This window comes from Ostrea edulis, chromosome 7 (assembly GCF_947568905.1).
Source record: "Ostrea edulis chromosome 7, xbOstEdul1.1, whole genome shotgun sequence".
NCBI classification, from domain to species: Eukaryota; Metazoa; Mollusca; class Bivalvia; order Ostreida; family Ostreidae; genus Ostrea; species Ostrea edulis.
In genome coordinates, this window is record NC_079170.1 from 65076450 (window position 1) to 65096133 (window position 19684).

Sequence of the window (19684 nt, forward strand, 5' to 3'; positions counted from 1 at the left end):
AGACTGCATTGAAGATAATGGCAAGGATGTCACTTAGGATCAACAAGCTCCACTTTTAATTTGGTGTCTGTGCATCAAATAAAGTATTTCTCATCTCCCACAAAATCTTTAAAGAAGAACACTATAACAAGAGATGGGAGATGTCTCTCATTATTCCATGGAAATAATTGTCATTAACACTATATTCTTTTAGCCCCTTAACTGGCCCTGTGAAATGCAGAACCACATGACCTCTACCCTTGCCCTTGGTGACTAGGTATACAGACTGTTGAATAGCAGTTGACCTTTGCTGTTCACTACAACAACCTTTTTCAAGACCACCAATTCTTTTAACACAACTTCCAAGAAATGCAATAAAATGGGAAAGTCTAACAGATTGAAAAACACAAGAGTCAATGTACTATAATCATGATTTTATGCTTGTTTATAAGGAACTCCTTGAAAGAAATTAAAAATATTTTTAATATTTATGATCAAGATTCCTTATAGCCAATATTCTTTCAAGCTTAACAAGGTTATTATGATGTGCATTGAAAATAGTTATTCTTAAAGGGGCATTAGCTGCCATTTTGATACCAAAAAATTAATTAAATGAAATTTGCTCCATATCATACATGTATATTTCAGTGATAACACCAGTATTTAATTATTTCAAACACCTTTTAACCCCAAAACAGGCACATTAATGTGTATGAATATCACATGAATTTTGGTAATTAAATGATTATTGTCTTGCAAGACAATAATTCGTCCTTATGTATTTCTATACACTAAAAGTGACAATCTATTGTCGTTTTATTAGGTTTCTCATGTTTTTGTACAAAATAAATATTATTATTAGGCATTAATATATATTCTTATTGAGAGATTTTGAATAAAAAGGTTGCCATCACTTTCCCAGCTAATGCCCCTTTGACAAACTACATAGCATATCATAATTAACTTGCTGTTAATGAATATGTAACTCTTAAATTAGGTTAAGAGAATTTGATACCAAAGTGCAGAATATTATATTGTAAAATGTACAAAGGTGCAGCCTTGAAATTTATTAAACATAACAATAACATGATTTCACAAAGTGTATTAATCAGTAATGGACAGTATCACTTATACCCTTCATAAATGTATTTTAACATAATGCATTTAGTACTACTGTGTGCTGGATTATTTTTCAACCCCATGTAAATAATGAATTACATTCAAGGGCAACAACTCTTCTAGACACATAGTCTGTTCTGAACACAATCTCTTCCATAGTCATAAGATATACATCATCATTTAAACTAATGTGTTAACATGTGCATACCATAGGAAAAGATTTCACACACATACATCATAACCTATTATCCAATGTGGAGATGTACATGGACTCCAAAGTTTAGATATTGTATGTCTAAAAATATGTTCATTTGAAATATTAATAAGTACAAATGTACAATGTCAGCTACAATATGAGATGAGGATTTTTTTCAAGTTTTTCATAGCAAAATCATGATGGTATGTAAATCTATCCAAATACATAAGGGTCTTAGTACAGTTTCCAGCACATCCATTCATATTCCTGGTCATCCTATCTCTAACAATCTAGACATTACTTAGTTCTCTCCATGCCAAAAACACATAGGACCGAGACTCTCTCCAATCCACTCTGTTCTATTGCTACCATCTTGATCTCATTCAAGTTTCTCCATTCTGCAATCTTTCTTTCTGCTTCTACTGTTCCTCTCCAGGTTGTTTTCGGTCTCTTAAATGCCCTCTTCCCTTCTGGTGTCCAACCCAACGCCATCTCACTGTCATTGTCACCTCCCCTCCATAGCACGTGTCCTATATAGTTCCATCACCGTCTCCTCAGCTCATTGTTTATTGCATTGATGTCAGTCCTGGCTGCCACTTCCTGTTTTCCATAATTTTCTGCTACTTTATCCCCAGTATCCTCTGCAAGCATCTGATATGGTAAGCATCTATTGACTTTTCACCTATTCACCTTCCAAGACATGGAAATGCAAAATTTCTGAAAAAATAAATGCAAATATACCCTATGATAAATTTTAAATACATGCGTCTTAAACAGTACAAGAGGCCAAAGAGCCACATCGCTCAACGGAGTCACCTTGGCCCTGTCATTGTACAGCTGTTGTGATTTTAAAAAGATTTCAGTCTTTATTCCTATGAAAAATGTTGATCCCATATTGTGGCCCCAGCCTACATGAGCCCCAAAGGATCACAACATTACTGAAAATGAATTCACATTACACAGAAATGCCCCAACACCGCCTCAACACCAATATGATCGACAAGATCTTGCTGTTCTGGATAAGACCAAGGTCACAAGGTAATTAATCATGGTACATGCATGATACAAAAGATCTTGACATAAGAAATCTATATACAAAATATGAAAGCTCTGTCTTAAATAGTTGAGATATTGAATAGGTCAGATTTTTATCAAAAGTAGGTCAAACTTCCAGGTCAAAGTCACAAGATCGAACACTGTTGCATCACATGAAAGAACTTTTCGTAAAAAATGTATATACAAAATATAAAAGCCCTAGCTTAAATAGTTCAAGAAATATTTTTAAAAAAGATTTTTCCTATATACTTGTATGTAAAACCTTTATCCCCTATTGTGGCCCACCCTACCCTCGGGGCCATGATTTTAACAAAATTGAATCTGCACTATGTCAGAGAGCTGTCATGTAAATTTGAACTTTTCTAGCCCAGTGGTTCTTACGGAGATTTTTAAATGCCACCCCCCCCCCCCCCCCACCCCCCGGCCTATTTTTACATTTTTGTAAGTAAGTAAGTAAGTAATTTTTATTTAAAGTCGGAACTATATACAGGTAACAATAAACATGAGCTAAGAGCTCTTTAACCGACTATATAGCATTAAAAAAACACAAAGCACTAATGATATATAATTGCATGCATAGATATAAAAACAGAAATTTGAAATAAAACAGGACGCATACATGTATACAGACATCACAAGTCATGCATATATATACACAGGGACTAGCTATATTAAGATTATCGCCCCTTTGAAGGGGGCATAGTCTTTCATTTCAACAAACTTGAATCCCCTTAACCCATGGATGATCTATGCCAAGTTTGATTGAATTTGGCCCAGTGGTTCCGGAGAAGATGAAAATGTGAAAAGTTTACAGACAGATGGCAGATACAAAGTGATTAAAATAGCTTACTTGAGCTTTCAGCTCAGGTGAGCTAACAATATATCTTTTAAGATGTTTCAGCATATATATATATCTTTTATTAATAATAACTTCTTACCCTGTCCCTTTTCTTTTCAGTGGAATGAAATCTGGGTTGTAAGATGGTAGATACATTTTTATCCATTCTTCAGCTTTCTGGAAATGTCATTTTGGAGTTTCAGACAGGCTTTGTTTCCTGAAATAAACTTTAATTTAAAATTTTTTTTATTTAGAATTTCTGACTTAATTTTGAACTACATGTATTTGGAATAAGTAAATACTTGTAATGTTCAAGGGACATTATATGGAACGAGCACGCAGGATTTTAATATCATTTATATGTACTTATTGAATTTAATCTGGGTAAATCTACAGTTCACGCTTGCCTTTTATTAATTATATTGCATCAAAATTATTTGCCTGCATCATTAAAATTGCATGTGATGCACGTTATACTTATAAATTACACCTTCTTTGAAAAGTAACAGTCAAATGTCATAGTAAAAAAAAGATAATATGGTAGATCCATGAAAGTAGGTTCAAAGTAGCTATAATCATCTCCATTATGATAGGATAAACTTCCTGAAGCTGGAATATTACAAAATTTTACTTATTAGATTTAGAGTTTGATACAATCTTTTTAATAGATAAAAAACACCCTAGACATTTGTTCCTTACATTTATATTTCCTAGTACCTTAATTTGCTAATTAATACATGCAAAGGTAGCAGTATGTTTACTACATTCTTTGGTTGTGTGGCATTAGCATCTATTGTTTTCAAGATAAAAGATCTCCAACACCAGGGACTGAATCTTCAATTTATGCCATAAAGTAGTACATGTAGTTAGGAGAAACAAGTAATGTATAAATTCACTTAATTAAAGAAAAAGTAATTAGTTAGTATGATCTATCTCTGAATACCATAGAGGCATAGCAGGGTTGGACGGTTAAAACCGCCCCCGGTTTTAACCAGTGGTTTTAACTGTCCCGGTCAATACTCCCCAAGTGGTCAATAATGGTCAATTGTGATTTAAACTGTCCATTTTCCTATTTTTGTACATTTCTTGCAAAGATAAAGATAAATTAAGTCTTTTCATTATATGGATCAATTGTTGATTAATATTTTTCATTAGATAATCAAATGTAATTTCATAAGTTTAATATATTTGGTTTGCTAAAACTGACCGAAATATCTTCAGTACCTACCAGAGGGTCACAGTTCTATAACATAGCTTGATTATTGGAGACAGACCTCTTAATACATGTACCTGGACATATTAAGAATAAAAGGTAGCTGGACATTACCTGAGCCCAGGAAGCAGAGTGGACAGGTGTTAATAAGCATAGGCTGGGACCAGAGATGACCAGTGTACCTGTTATTGTTATGAAAACATCACTAACCCACTCTCAAATGTTTATTCAACAGTTAAAATGAAGATTGATGAAACAATACTTATACTAAGGTAGTTCTTGTTAAATTAAGGAATTTGAACAGAAACTTTTACATCTCCCCAATATTCAACAGTCATTTGTACATTATTTATGTAATATTATGACTTATAAGTATATTATATATACCAAACAATTTTCAATCGACCAGTATTAACCAGTTTCAACCAGTATTGACCACCGGCCTCATATCGACCACTTTTTTGCCAACCCTGCCCCGGGCATAGACATATAACAGATATGTTATCCGTTATATGTCTATGTGAATACATACTGCAACTTTGCATTCTGAACAATTAAACATACACATTATATAATTATACAAGTCCATAGTGCTCTTTTTCCAGCCAATTGTGCATTTACTAGTTCTGGTATACATGTTATAACTGATGAATTTGATTACATCCCTCGGGCCCCCCATTTTCATCTTAACACTTTAGCTCCCCTCTACCCCCCCCCCCCCCCCCCTTTGATGTCCACTCCCCCAAATCAATGTCTACTTTCCGATTATTTGTTGGGGGTTGGACGAAAATACAATGATCAATCATTTCGATGTAATGGAATTGTGAAACCAGTAGGATAATTTGGTTCAGACAGTGAGTTTTGCATTTCATTCATGCATAGAATAGCCCTACTTACCTGATCTCACCTCTGATATGTCCAGGGATCTATGTTTGCCCTACTTTCAGTTTTCTATTCTTCATGGGATTTATGCGATTAATCGTTGTACATTATTTTCACTGGTCTACATAACGGTAAGAACTAAATAAAGAAGTTTTTCCTTCAACGTATCCGCTTCGTTTGTTTATTGCCGCCATTGCGCACTAGCATTCCGGATAAATACTAACTACCGGATACGTCTCTTTCATTTCGCTCATTTCCGCGCGAGACCATGGGTTGTTTTCATCTGCCCGTGTAGCACATTCCCTTTTTTCAGTTCGGCCCCAAGTTGTTTCGGCCTAATGTCGTTTCGGCCCTAGTCGTTTCGGCCTCACTTTTGAATACCTTTGTAGTACCAATAAATTAAGTCTTTTTTCTCATCTTAATATATCAAAATTGATATTTCTTTGTTTCGAAAACTGTTATATATGTCTTTGGTGTAAACAAGGAAGTCCACACCATCAAAGAAAATGATATGTCATTTACAGATTACATTACACAGTATGATGCTGATTAAATTATAAACCGGTACCATATGATGCAGTTATTTTTAAGGCACAACTATTTTAATGACAAAGATCATATTCTCATCTGCAAGGTTTTTTTTATCAACATGAAATATACCCCAAGACTTTGTTTCCGTTGATGATTTCAATATTCTGGCAATTAACATATTTTCGTTTTCAGAAATACGGATTGACAGAGAAACTCACGCAATATTACCTTTCAAAAATCTAACGTTCATTTCAAATGTTAATTTATTTGGGCGCTTATGTTATAACGTGAATATTATATAGATTCGATGGACTTAGTGTAAAAATAAAACGCATGACATATTGATAATCATATTCTCCTTTCTGCAATTACGTGTAACTAGCTATATGAAAATGTACAGAGAGACAGTTTTTGGAATTCTTTTTAAAAAATTTCAGCAAATAAATTTGTGAATTGCACACATTTACTGAAAATGGGGGATCATATTTCAATATCTATAGCTACTGCGCCGACCCAATATATTTCACATAGTTTGTTAGAAGTCAAACATCAAATATCCGCGACCCCCACTTGTTCTATCCAGCGAAAAACCTTTTGAATTTGCATGGAATATACAAGTTATACATAGATCATTGTACTATCCATACAGGCTTGTGGGATTTTTTTTTTCCTGTTTTTTTTTTTTTTTTCCCGGTTATTTTTCTACTCCCAACTATTTTTTCTTCTATTGTTTCATGATTATTTTCATTAGTATATGTATATATGTTTTTGAATCTCTTCTTTCTATACATTGTGAGGACGTCCTCACTTAATAGGTTTGGTCGGCGAGAGAGAGAGAGAGAGAGAGAGAGAGAGAGAGAGAGATCACATCGGTTATCATTAAATATTTTAAACCCTTACAAATAGTATTACAAAATTCTACAGCTAATGTTGTTGGGTATCCTACGCACAGCTAATTTACAAAACCGAAGAATTGGACATACACTGTACACAGCAATTTTGCAATATATTTCCATGCGTAAAAGTGTGAACTCAGCTTCCCGGGAGGCCGTGACCGAATTTCAAGCATTAAAGCACGTGGACCTCGTGTATTACAATCAAGTGTTTAGTTTAATATGGTTAAACAATTTTCCATGATACTTGACTCATTAATATTCATCTACACTTGTAAATAAGATTTTACAACACTTCAGTGTGGAATTAATCACTCGCGTCTCTGTTGATCGACTTCTTTATTTGTATACAAAGTTGAACACGTTACATTTATAGTAAAAAATAATTCATAATATGAATTTCTGATAGAAAAAAATAAATAATTCTGTTCATCAAGGTGAAAGATGGGATAAAGCTTTGTAGCTGAATGCATCGTTTACTGACAGTTCAACAAATAATTGTACACGGCGAAAGTCGATGAAAAATGTTTTCTATCATTTTTTATAAGGTAAAATGAATAAAATTACGTAAATTTTAAGAGTTTTTAGAAAAAATTAAGTTCTCCCAATAAAGTAATTCAAGTAATAATTAAGTAATTCAAGAAATTAAAAGATTTTGCCATTTATTTCTCCGGGAAAGAAAGAAATCATTGCTTTTTTAATCGTTTAGTACATTTTTTCTAAACAAGATACTGATCTCACGGTGGGTATCAGGGACTAATTTTTTAGACAAGGCAGTCTTCTTGTGTATTCGAAATACACATACACCGTGTTCACGGACATTTTACACCGTGTGTTTGGGAATACTCGTGGTCTGTACTGTAGATTTTATTATCAACATTATTGTATTCACCCGTAAATTACTAACTGAACCTAACATACACTAACTACGAAAATAACAACATATCAGTTTACAGCGTACAATACCTGGTCATGAGTCATAATTGTTTATTTTTTCACTAAATATATTTCATTGAAAAAATACCTTTTCGAATAAAGTTAGTGTAGTATTACTTGTAGCTAATTTTTTATAGATATACTAACAAAAAATGCACAATTGTTTGTAGTGTCTTCACATGATTTCAAAGTGATTTTTAATATCTATAGGTTTTGCGTCGAAATCACATGTCAAATGCTAAATTGAAATTTTACAGCACAAATTTGTTGAGAAATCATTATATTTCGGGGTTAAAAGTTTGCCTTGATGATTTCAAAAACTATTCTCAATGATCATGGTATCACAATTTGCCAAACATAATGGAAAAGAAAGTTCGAACAATTTTGCATATATTTCATACTACGCCTACCTCCAATTATTTCCTCATCATACAAAATTTCCTCTTCATTAAAGTCTCATAAATTCAATACACATCTATATTAACAAAAACAACACCACATTGTCGGTATTTTGTAGCTTACAAAACTTGGGCCGAAACGACTTGGTATCTATGGCCGAAACGACTTGGTATCTATGGCCGAAACGACAAAAGGCCGAAAAAACTTGAGGCCGAACAAACCTAGGGCCGAACTGTAAAAAGGCCGAAACAACTTGCATCGATCAAGGAGAGGCGGGGGCGGGGACCAGATTACAACGATTACCTCCTTTTACTTTCATTTTCACTTCACTATTTATGAAGAACATGCAGCATGCACTGATGCAGTGGCCGCTAGTTTAATCTGAGTTGAGAGTGAAGATCATAAATTTTAATCATTATATAGTCCAACATGATCATCTTAGCTTTATATCTAACGTGAGCAGTCTTGAATGTGTTTTAACACAAGATGACCACAGACGAGTTTACATGGACCAAACCTATTGACCTGTTCTCAGAGAGGAAGTTGGTTAAAATATGTGCACCGATGGTCCGATATTCAAAGTTAGTGCCGAGTTATTAGTACGAGTACTTTCAGTCATTTAAATTATTATAAATCCACTGCAGTAGTACAAAAATCTGAATATTCGAAATGGAAACGTATAAACTGTGTTAAAAGTTAGAATATAGATAAAAAAAATCTTTAATTCAGATTTAAATTTACGTGTATTTATCACAACAAGAATGTTAACAACCGTAAATATCAGGATGTTAAACACATCAAAGCTTAACTTCATATTTACAATGGTGTCCTTATTCTGGATTTGCATCTCTATAGGGATGCTTGTGTGAAAGGGGGGGGGGGGGGGGTGTCATGTGTCATTTGTATGGGAGGATGCTGAAGTACTTGGAGAAATTTCATGTGATAATCCGAGATTCCTCTTACTCTTACCCCCACAAAAGTTGGGATAAAAGTCAGAGGAATTTCGGATTACCCATGTGTCCGAGTCAGTGACCCCATAACCCTCTTGTACACAACCACTGGTGGTAACAAGGACCCAGGTCACTGAGATCAGAAGTATATGTCAGCTGCGTGTTGTACCACTGCGATATATATGAGACATCCTGGTTGATTTAGTACAGTAAGACATGTTTACCACAAAGACGTGTATAATGAATTTACGCTTACACTAACAACAAAGTAATTTTCATTTCCTGTATTTTTAAAACATAGTGTCTTAAACTTATTGGATGAAACCACAGGGGTTAAGCTTGTTTTGACCCAAAACTCTTCATAACCATAAATATTTTTAATATTACTTTAAATCTTTATTTATGGTTACGAGGAGTTTCGGGTCTAACAGGCGTAAATCCTTGTGGATGAAACAAATTACACTTATAACTAATCGAAGCACTTTGCTATAAGCAAGTTTTACTGATATGTGTCTTTGTAATGCTTTATGCAATTTTTTCAGGTTGCCATTTCGAACTTTGGTGAGGAAATATGACTGTGATTTAGCATTCACTCCGATGATTGTTTCCAATTCCTTCATCCACTCAATCAAAGCAAGAGACAGTGAATTTACTACCTGTTCAAGTAAGAAAGTAAACAGTAAAATTAGAAATTAAAGACTGTGTATACTTCTCTGGCTGCTGTCAGTCATAAAACTTCAAATATCAAGTGAGTGATACATTAAGATATACTTTTATATTCAGTTCTTGTCATATCATGCAATTTCCAATAAGAAAACTTCTACATACAGTTGAAATTGGGTATGTCAAACTTCGATATATCATAGGCCATGGATTTGTCAAAGTGTGTTAGAAGTCCCAACTGCATTTTCTTTATGTATATTAGCCTTGATATTTCGAACTCTCTTATATCTCGACGTTTTTTCTTGACCCTGTGTTCAAGATAAGTAATAATGTTTGACTGTATTTATCATATATTGTGAAGGTATATCATATGAATTAACTGCATGAACAGTACTGACAAGGTCACACCTTACACCAAAGCAGACCCATTCATCCAAAGAGCAGATCTAAAACAGGGTGACCCTTATGCAGCTAATAGCTTGAATACTATGACACCAAATTGCATGAAACTTAGTAGTGAGTTGTTAAAAATCTATTGTCTTGAGGAACACATCCCGGCAAATGTATTGTATCATGTTGTGGTGGTGCAGTTGATTTTTATGATTAACTAGATACATGTAGATAACAACAAGAAAACTTGTAGTAATCTGCAAAATATGATTGTAAAGTTTCCTGAAATAATTCTATATACCAGTTAGTAATAATGGTAAAAATAAGTTCATGTCATACGGAAATCAATTGCAGTACTTGTGTGATTGCTGTTCTCGGTTCTAGATATTTACTAGAATTTTGAAATAATTTGTAATGAATTGGGTATTTTTTATTGGATTCAGTAAAATTCATTATAGTGAATTTAAGATTAAACCTTACCTACTGAGTGAAGAGTTCTGCTCTAAATGTTCACTGGATTCGTTTTCAGAGTCAGCTTCAAATTTAGCATTGCTTTTCAAGTCTGTGAGCTTGGGTTACTAAAGCTGTGGCAGAGTGAACTTAGAAGCGAACTTGGGGTTTAGTTTGGTTCAGATTTCTGTTGGATCTGCTCAGTATGAATGTAGAAAGCGGACACTTTATTTGGTTTGGTTTGGTTATCTGTTGGATATGCTCAGTATGTTCCTAAAAATCAGACCCTTGGTTTGGTTTGGTTTGATTTGGTTCAGCTTTCTGTTGGATCTGCTCACTATGTACCCATTTGAGTCCATGTGTCTTTCCAAATCAACAAATCTGTAAGAAAAATCTGTAAGAAAACTGATGTGTGTCTTTTTCAGCTGACAGACCACTGATTGTACAGTTTGCTGCAAGCAACAGCAAAGATTTGGCAGATAAAGCTGAGATAGTAGCCCCGTAAGAAGTTTCCTCAATTTTATAACATAATTTTCATCATATGTTTTCAAAGTAGAGATTTCAAAGTTGTGGAGCATTAGTATTAAGAAAAAAGTTGGGGTTTTTATACGCCCGTCTTTAGACGGGACGTATTATGGTACAGCGATGTCTGTACGTCCATCCATCCGTCTGTCCGTTCGGGGTTTTCTCTTTATAATTTCATTTCTTTCACATATCATGCTGAAACTTGCTGTGTAGCTTCTTTATGGGTCACTCTAGATCATACTGCAATTTTGATCCATTTTGACCTTTTTTCCAGGAGTTTTGCCCCTTTATTTGGAAATAATTATATGGAGGGTACATAATTTGTCTGCTCTACTCCTCCCACAGTTTTCAAGTGAGAGCCTTCTTATTTTGTGGAGTGTTTGTATGGGTATTGAAGATGTGCATGTGGGATGGATTTTGATTTTCTACAATTTTTGAGAAAATTACAGGTTGTTGAACTTAGTCTATTTGGAAATTAATATTCTATGGAGGGTACATAATTTGTCCGCCCTACTCCTCCCAGTTTTCAAGTGAGGACCTTCTTATTTTGTGGAGTGTTTGTATGGGTATTGAAGATGTGCATGTGGGGTGGATTTTGATTTTCTACAATTTTTGAGAAAATTACAGGTTGTTGATTGATTGATTGAATATTGTTTAATGTCCCTCTCGAGAATATTTCACTCATATGGAGATGTCACCACTGCCGGTGAAGGGCTGTAAAATTTAGGCCTATGCTTGGCGCATATGGCCATTGAGCAGGGAGGGATCTTTATCGTGCCACACCTGCTGTGACACGTGACCTCGGTTTTTGCGGTCTCATCCGAAGGACCGCCCCATTTAGTCACCTCTTACGACAAGTAAGGGGGTACTGAGGACCTATTCTAACCCGGATCGTTGAACTTAGTCTATTTGGAAATTAATACTCTATGGAGGGTACATAATTTGTCCGCCCAACTCCTCCCACAGTTTTCAAGTGAGGACCATCTTATTTTGTGGAGTGTTTGTATGGGTATTGAAGATATGCATCTGGGGAAGGATTTTGATTTCCTTCCATTTTTGAAAAAATTACAGGTTGTTGAACTTGGTCCATTTTGAGGAAATCTCGATTTTTAAGCTAAGACCCTTTGTTCATATGAAAGTTTGTCACAGCCTCATGATGGCTGATACTACCTGGAGCAAAGTTATACAAATTATAGCACAAGAAAAACACCCTATGTAAGCATTTCACGAGCATATTATGTACCGTTTGCGGTACTCTTGTTTCGTAATCAAAAGAGATGGATGATGCTTACTTGTAATATTGCAAGATGATTATTTAAATAAAATCAACGTACTATAATTTGAAGATCTTTTCTTGTTATGTCAAGAAAAAATATTTTTTCCTTGATGCTAATTTGCTTTCATACATTAAATTTCAAACCAAATATTTGAGATTAGACAATTTTACATATTTTAAAAACATTTGAAATAGTCCTTTCATCACTTTATGACACATTTCTGTCTAAACCTGTTTTCACAGTTTTAAAATCATTGTGTCTTTCTATGGAATTGTTCTGGGTTAGTTATATTTCTGTAGTTTTAGGTGAAATGCTCGATTTTGAAAATGAAAGAGACTATACTATACTAGTCTAGGTTTGTTTTACAAGCTCAATAGTGGAAATAAATTTACTGCAGTGCAAAGTTTACTGTAAAGGTTTATTTTTTTCCCAAAAATCATAAATTGTTTTTAATGTCCCAGATTTTAGTAAGAGTTTTAGCAACAACTTTATGTTTATACATTTAGTATATAGTGTTAAATCTAGGATCTAGAGAGGGCACACATATCATATGTTCAAAAAGGGCACTTTTTGTCACGGCAAGACAATTTCGGGGCACTTTCATTTTATCATACTATGGTAGTAATAGAATAATCATTTAGCCTCTTTAAAAGTTAATACCTGCTGCCTTGATTTTAAACTTTTCAATCAACCTTGTGAAATAAAGAACAATTGTTTATATTCACAAATATGTTTTCAACACTTATGGAACATCCTGATGAAATCGATGTGGAAACTTTTAACAAAGTATTAATAGAAAATAGTCAACAAATACTTGGCCCAAAGAGAAAGAAAAAAGAAGAATGGATTTCAGATAAAACATGGAAAATAGTAGAAGAATGAAAAGAGAAAAAAAGTAAAATCTTATCCACAAAATCTAAGAGGCAAAAGGACCAACTCCAGGCAGAATATCGGGCTATTGACAGGGAAGTAAAGAGGAGTGCAAGAGCTGACAGAAAGGCATACACTGAAAAGCTAGCTTATGAGGCAGAACATTCAGCTTCTAAACAAGACATGCAGACCCTCTATCGAATTACACAAACATTAGCAGATAAATTTCAGTCATCAGAGCTATCAATTAAAGACAAACGGGGAAATGTACTATCAAAAGAAGAAGACATACTGAAATGCTGGAAGGAACATTTTGAAGAAGTATTTAATATGAAAGACCCAGAGAACGAAGCAATAATATTACCAGCCACGGACACATTAGATATTGATACTGATCCACCAAGTATAGAAGAGGTAAAAAAGGCAATCACCAAACTTAAAAATGGAAAAGCTGCAGGCATTGATCAGATACATGCAGAGCTCCTCAAGGCCGAAGAATACTGGACACCTACAATTTTGACAAATATCCTACAGAAGATCTGGGAATCAGAAGAAACACCATCCTTCTGGAAAACTGGCCTTATAGTTAAATTACCAAAAAAAGGAGACCTCTCAAATTGTAACAACTATAGAGGAATAATGTTGCTTTCTGTTACCATGAAGGTTCTAAGCAGAGTGATACTGGACAGAATTGCAGAAGTAACAGATCCCTTACTGCGTCAAGAACAAGCAGGCTTTAGGAAAGGGAAGTCGTGCGCTGATCAGATATTCACTCTCAGACAAATTCTAGAACAAAGCAATGAATGGAACTCCCCATTATACATCAATTTCATTGACTTCACCAAAGCTTTTGATAGTGTTAATCGCCTAGCCCTAGAAAGAATCCTTCATCATTATGGAATCCCAGATAAAATCATCTCCATCATCAAGATGCAATACACTGAACTTAATGCCAGAGTTATCTGCGGATCAAGCCTATCAGAGGAGTTTAAATTGACGACAGGAGTGAAACAGGGATGTCTGCTCTCTCCTCTTCTCTTTACCTTCTGCATCGACTAGATTATGCGAAAAACAACTAGAAACAAATGAACAGAGATTACTTGGGGTATGACAGAAGTACTTGAAGACCTTGATTTTGCGGACGATATTGCACTGTTATCTCACCGTCATCGAGACATGCAAGAAAAAACCACCCAGCTCACAAAAACAGCTGAAACAATTGGCCTTCATATAAACACCTCCAAAACTAAGATCATGAAGGTCAATACCATATCAGAGGAACCAATCTCCTTAAATGGCACAAACATCGAAGATGTCACCAACTTCCCATACCTAGGAAGTAAGATCACCACTGATGGGGATTCAGAGACAGATGTACAAGCTCGCATTTCTAAAGCCACAGGTGCGTATGCTGCTCTGCGGAACATCTGGAGGTCAACAAAGTTTAGCACCAACACCAAAATTAAGATCTTCAAGAGCAACGTGCTTGGGGTCCTACTATATGGTGCTGAATCTTGGAAAGTAACCAAGTCTATTTCCAACAAGCTGGATGTATTTCAGACCCGATGTCTGTACAAGATCAACCTTGTGAAATAAAGAACAATTGTTTATATTCACAAATATTTTTTTTTAAAATTATAGAGAAAAAAGGGCATGGTGCAATTAAAGAGGGTTTGCTTTAGATTTAACACTAGTATATTTATGGGAATGGATGGGTGTTATAAACACTAGTGATTGAAATATTATAGATATATATACCAAGTACTTTGACCACAATACATATCGGTTTGTTTCACTGTTTAGATATTCTGATGGTGTGGATTTGAACTGTGGGTGCCCTCAAAGGTAAGACTTTATTTACTTTCATTATACAAACTCATTCTTACTACTATGCATATGCAGGGTTGGACATTACCATCCACCAGACTGCCCGGGATGGTTTTATTTCTCAGGTGGGAGGGAACAAATTTTAAACGATTGCCCAACGGTGGGTTAAATTTCACAACAACAAATATCACAAATAAACTTGAACATTAAATTTATTCATGTAAAATAACTACATGTATATATAAATTTCACAAATTGGAAATTCTGGACTGACACGATTCGAAGAAGTGTAGACAACCATGTGACTGGCTCTCATTGAATTTACGAAGTTTGTTAACTTTTATAATTAGAATAATAATTTTATTTTTTAGAAATACATATGTAGTATGTATATTTTTAAACAATTTTTTAAGACTTTGCATTATGGACCTTCTGTTGATACTAATGATAGCGTATAGGTGTATTAAAAAAAATTGTTTAACTGTACACAAACTATTTTAAAAAAACATCAAGACCCAGCATTGTAAAAGTTTTGATACAAGAGGTCAGTCTTTTTCCAGATGGGCCATGGCAGAGGGATATGGAGCTTGTCTAATCAAAAACCCAGAACTGGTACGAGACATGGTGAACCAAACTCGAGCAAGAGTCTGCAACTCGGACTTCACTGTCTCAATCAAAATCAGGATACACAACGATCTCAGGTAGTAAATGCATTTCTGAAAGAGTTATCTCTCTTTGACTACTACTTCATGTAGTGCTCCCACCGCTTGATTGATGGTATACTATTTAGGATCCCGCTCGAGAATTTGTTTTATCGTGCCACACCTGCTGTCACACAGAACCTCAGTTTTTTGGGGGATTTTTTTATTTTTTATTTTTGCAGTCTCATCAGAAGGACCACCCCATTCAGTTGCCCCTTATGACAAGCAAGGTGCCCTGATCTAGGGGGAGGGGGAGGAGGGGCATGGTAAAGGGAAGGAGAGACAAAGGGGGTGGGAGGAAAGGGGGAGAAAGGAGGAACCAAGTGGAGAATGGGGGGACATCAAAGCTTGAGCTGAAAAGAAAGGAAATTACCAACAAAAAAATTCATAATTCACATTCTTATCTTGTAATCAATGCATTTGATGGCAATTGAATATAGTGACAAGTCACATTCTCTTTTAGGGAAATTAGGTACATACAAAAAGTTAGTTTTGTTCTCATCAACTAAACATTTACTTACGAAGCAAGAAAAAGAACACCAGCCAAAAAAAAACCTTTCTAAATTCATTTAAATTTCTGTATTTTAGGGAAACCGTTGACCTTTGCCAAAAAGCAGAGCAGGCTGGAGTATCTTGGATAGCGGTTCATGGCCGCACGAAGGACCAGAGGGCTGAGCCAGTGAACAAAGAGGCCATAAAGCTCATCAAAGAGAGTGTCCATATTCCTGTTGTGGCCAATGGTGACATTAGGACTTTGCAAGATGCAGAAGACATACAGGGTGTGACAAAGGTGGATGGTGTCATGGCTGCCAGAGGAATCCTTCAGAACCCGGCCATGTACAGTGGATTTGAAAATGCCCCTCTGCAGTGTGTTCAAGATTGGGTATAATTTTTTTTTATTTCTTGTCCAAGTAATATTATGTCTGTGTAGAGGATATATTCTTCTAAAGAACAAGTGAACAGTTTGCAGTAACTCGTGTACTTGATTATATCAAATACTCTCGTATTTGAATAAAAAATTTAAATATTTATATTTCCAATGTTTTTGCCTCTGATATCATTACAAATTGAAATGAAAGCTATTTCCTGATCAACTTTTCAGAAAACATGAAGTATGCTGAATACATTATGTACATTTCAGATTGACATCGCCATGTACTCGGGTGTGACCTACCCCATCTTCCACCAACATTTGATCTTTATGATGGAGAGACTGTTCTGTAGAGCGGAGAGGAGGGTGTTTAATGTGTTAGCTAGCACATCCGCAGTGTTGGACTATCTAGAGACCCATTACAACATATCAAATCAATCTTAATCTTTATAAATTTTACTACATTACAATTGATATTCTTTGTTTTTGTTCACAAAGATTGGAAATAAGCATGAAATATACACCAGCCATCAGATTCAAATGCAAGGGGTCGAATTGAATGAAAATATTTATGCCCCCCATCAAAGAAGTGGGGCATATTGGTTTGCACCTGTTGGTTGGTCGGTCGGTAGACCACATGTTGACTGCTCAATATCTTGAGAACCATTCACTTGATGATAATGATATTTCATATGTGGGTTGGTTATGAGTAGAAGGTCAAGGGTCAATCTACTCTGGACATAGGAATATAATGTCCGCTCAATATCTTGAGAACCCTTTGCTTGAAAGACATCAAACTTGGTACACTGGTACATATTCAGGAGAAGATGACTCCTATTGATTTTGAGGTCACATGTTTAAAGGTCAAGGGTCAAACTGGACATTGGAATGTACTGTGCTCAATATTTTGAGAACCCTTTGCTTGACAGACATCAAACTTGGTACACTGGTACGTCTTCAGGAGAAGATGACCCCTATTGATTTTGAGGTCAAGGGTCAAACTGGACATAGGAATATACTGTCCATTCAATATCTTGAGAACCTTTTGCTTGACAGACATCAAACTTGGTACACTGGTAAATCTTCAGGAGAAAATGATCCGTATTGATTTTGAGGTCAAATGTTTAAAGGTCAAGGGTCAACCTGGATATTGGAATATACTGTCCGCTCAATATCTCGAGAACCCTTTGCTTGACAGACATCAAACTTAGTACACTGGTGTATATTCAGGGGAAGATGACTCCTATTGATTTTGAGGTCACATGGTCAAGGGTCAAACTGGACATAGTAATATACTGTCCACTCAATATCTTGAAAACCCTTTTGCTTGACAGACATCAAACTTAGTACACTGGTACATCTTCAGGAGAAGATGACCTATATTGATTTTGAGATCAAAAGTCAATAGTTGAACTGGACAACGTAATATATTGTCTTCTATATTTTAAGAATTGTTTGCTTGATTGACACCAAACTTGGTATACTGGTACAGCATAAGGAGTAGATGACCCCTATTGATCTTTAGGTCACATGGTCAATTCACTCTTGATATAAGAAGATATTGTCTGCTCAATATTTTGAATTGATGATACTACTATCAATTAAATGATGTGTGTGTATAACCCTTTTCAATTTTGCACCATAGGAGGCATATACATGTATATGTTTTACAAACATCTCGTTTCTTTTTTATTTTTATGCTCTTGCCACAAAGTTGCTGTGCATGCTTAAAGATATTGAAAAGATTTTCAGTTGAATCTTGATGAGCTGAAGTTCTACTTTTAGTAGTTCTGTTTTAAAAGGTCCCACAATATGGATATGGTGGGTGCCTTATCGGAATCACTGTCTGCCCATCAGCACTTTCTATGGTAAGGAATAATCTTAAGTTTCTTTTGGAAGAATTTCATAAATTTTACACAGGCAGAGAAAGACCACTTTGGAATTTCATATTCAGCAGCATTGTCATTTTAAAAATAATGGGACTTGGAGCATTTAATATAATATTCACATTCCATTGTTTTATCATCAGACTCTTTACAATTTGAAGTGATAGCCATTTCCACATGAATTTGATTAATGTGCACACGGGTCAATATATTGTATACTAGGACTATTTTAAAGGCTGGGAATATTCAGACAGATATGAAAGTAAAATGTATATATTAAAAATAAATATCATTTTTGAAAATGCAGGAGAATATGAACAGTAAAGCTTCACAACAGCATACTTTTCATTCGTGAATTTTAAGCTCCAACGTGTTTCATGAAGTATGCTGGCATAAGGCGTTGCAGTTCATGCCCTGTCTATTTTCTCGAAATTAAATTTCCTTTGAATTATTTATTGGGGGGGGGGGGGGGGGGGGTGTTCTTATAAGAGATGCAGACCTTTTAATATCCACTGCTACATGTATCAGATCAGTTGAACCCACTTTTAGTGTTTTACATGTATATCAGATTTACAGTTTATATTCTGACCTGGCCTCCTTAATTTGTTGGCATTTACCTATTTGAACACAACTGATTTAAGTGTTTCACATCGTCCCAAATAACATGGTCTTTTATCAGCTCTACTTATTTACTTGGCAGTAAAGGCAGGGACATAAGCAATTCCAACAGTTTGTAATAATCTGGGGATATTAGTGACAGCTCCTCAAAGTGCAGTACTTACAATCCAATGTTTTTAAATGCAATGTACTTATTCAGTATATGCATCTGAATAAATTCCATTTGCAGTAGTATTCAAACATTACATAAATGCAAACAGCTTAAATTTTTAGCTTGGAGAGTAAAAAATACGGAGTCATTTTATTTTGTTGGACTTAAATTTCCAATACTTATTGCATCTTTATTTTCTCAGTACAACAAAGCATAAACATAAATAGAATGGACATAAAAACTCGATTTGAAATGGTGTGTGAAATCTACATTGTTTTTGTTTAGACTTGTTCATCTTTCATGTTTATTTCTGTAAATCTTAAAATTCATCTACGTATCGTATAATAGATCCCGAAAAAGAGGGTATAGGTAACCATGCATCATTGTGCATATATCCAACCCAATGTTATATATCCAATTCCAAACAAAATGCAATACACTCTCTACAAATATCGGTATTTCT

The 19684-nt window shown here is 35.0% G+C and overlaps 1 protein-coding gene and 1 long non-coding RNA gene across 3 annotated transcripts; one reads left to right on the plus strand and one right to left on the minus strand.

Annotated features, from left to right (window-relative positions):
* Positions 1 to 444: 444 nt before the first annotated feature.
* Positions 445 to 5584, minus strand: LOC125673862 (uncharacterized). The gene is made up of 3 exons (XR_008797211.1): positions 5299 to 5584; positions 3289 to 3405; positions 445 to 2011 (listed from the first exon to the last, which is right to left on the minus strand). It is a non-coding gene; the product is annotated as an uncharacterized LOC125673862 (long non-coding RNA).
* A 2755-nt stretch (positions 5585 to 8339) lies between these two features.
* Positions 8340 to 17038, plus strand: LOC125656217 (tRNA-dihydrouridine(20a/20b) synthase [NAD(P)+]-like). 2 transcript variants are annotated; one of them, XM_048886821.2, is made up of 7 exons: positions 8340 to 8623; positions 9535 to 9656; positions 10921 to 10996; positions 14971 to 15012; positions 15555 to 15695; positions 16284 to 16578; positions 16837 to 17038. In XM_048886821.2, the coding sequence occupies exons 1-7, from the start codon at positions 8529 to 8531 to the stop codon at positions 17008 to 17010; spliced, it is 945 nt and encodes a 314-aa protein (XP_048742778.2). In that variant the 5' UTR covers positions 8340 to 8528; the 3' UTR covers positions 17011 to 17038. The 2 variants fall into 2 exon arrangements, with proteins under 2 accessions (XP_048742778.2, XP_048742779.2); XM_048886822.2 differs by lacking the exon at positions 8340 to 8623 and adding an exon at positions 9042 to 9201.
* The last annotated feature ends 2646 nt before the right edge of the window (positions 17039 to 19684 follow it).

Excerpts from the sequence above, each read along its gene's own strand:
- LOC125656217 (XM_048886821.2), top strand. The coding sequence starts at position 8,529 with ATGACCACAGACGAGTTTACATGGACCAAACCTATTGACCTGTTCTCA. Across the intron at positions 9,657-10,920 it reads TGAATTTACTACCTGTTCAA|CTGACAGACCACTGATTGTA; the intron begins GTAAGAAAGTAA and ends TGTCTTTTTCAG. Across the intron at positions 10,997-14,970 it reads AAAGCTGAGATAGTAGCCCC|ATATTCTGATGGTGTGGATT; the intron begins GTAAGAAGTTTC and ends TTCACTGTTTAG.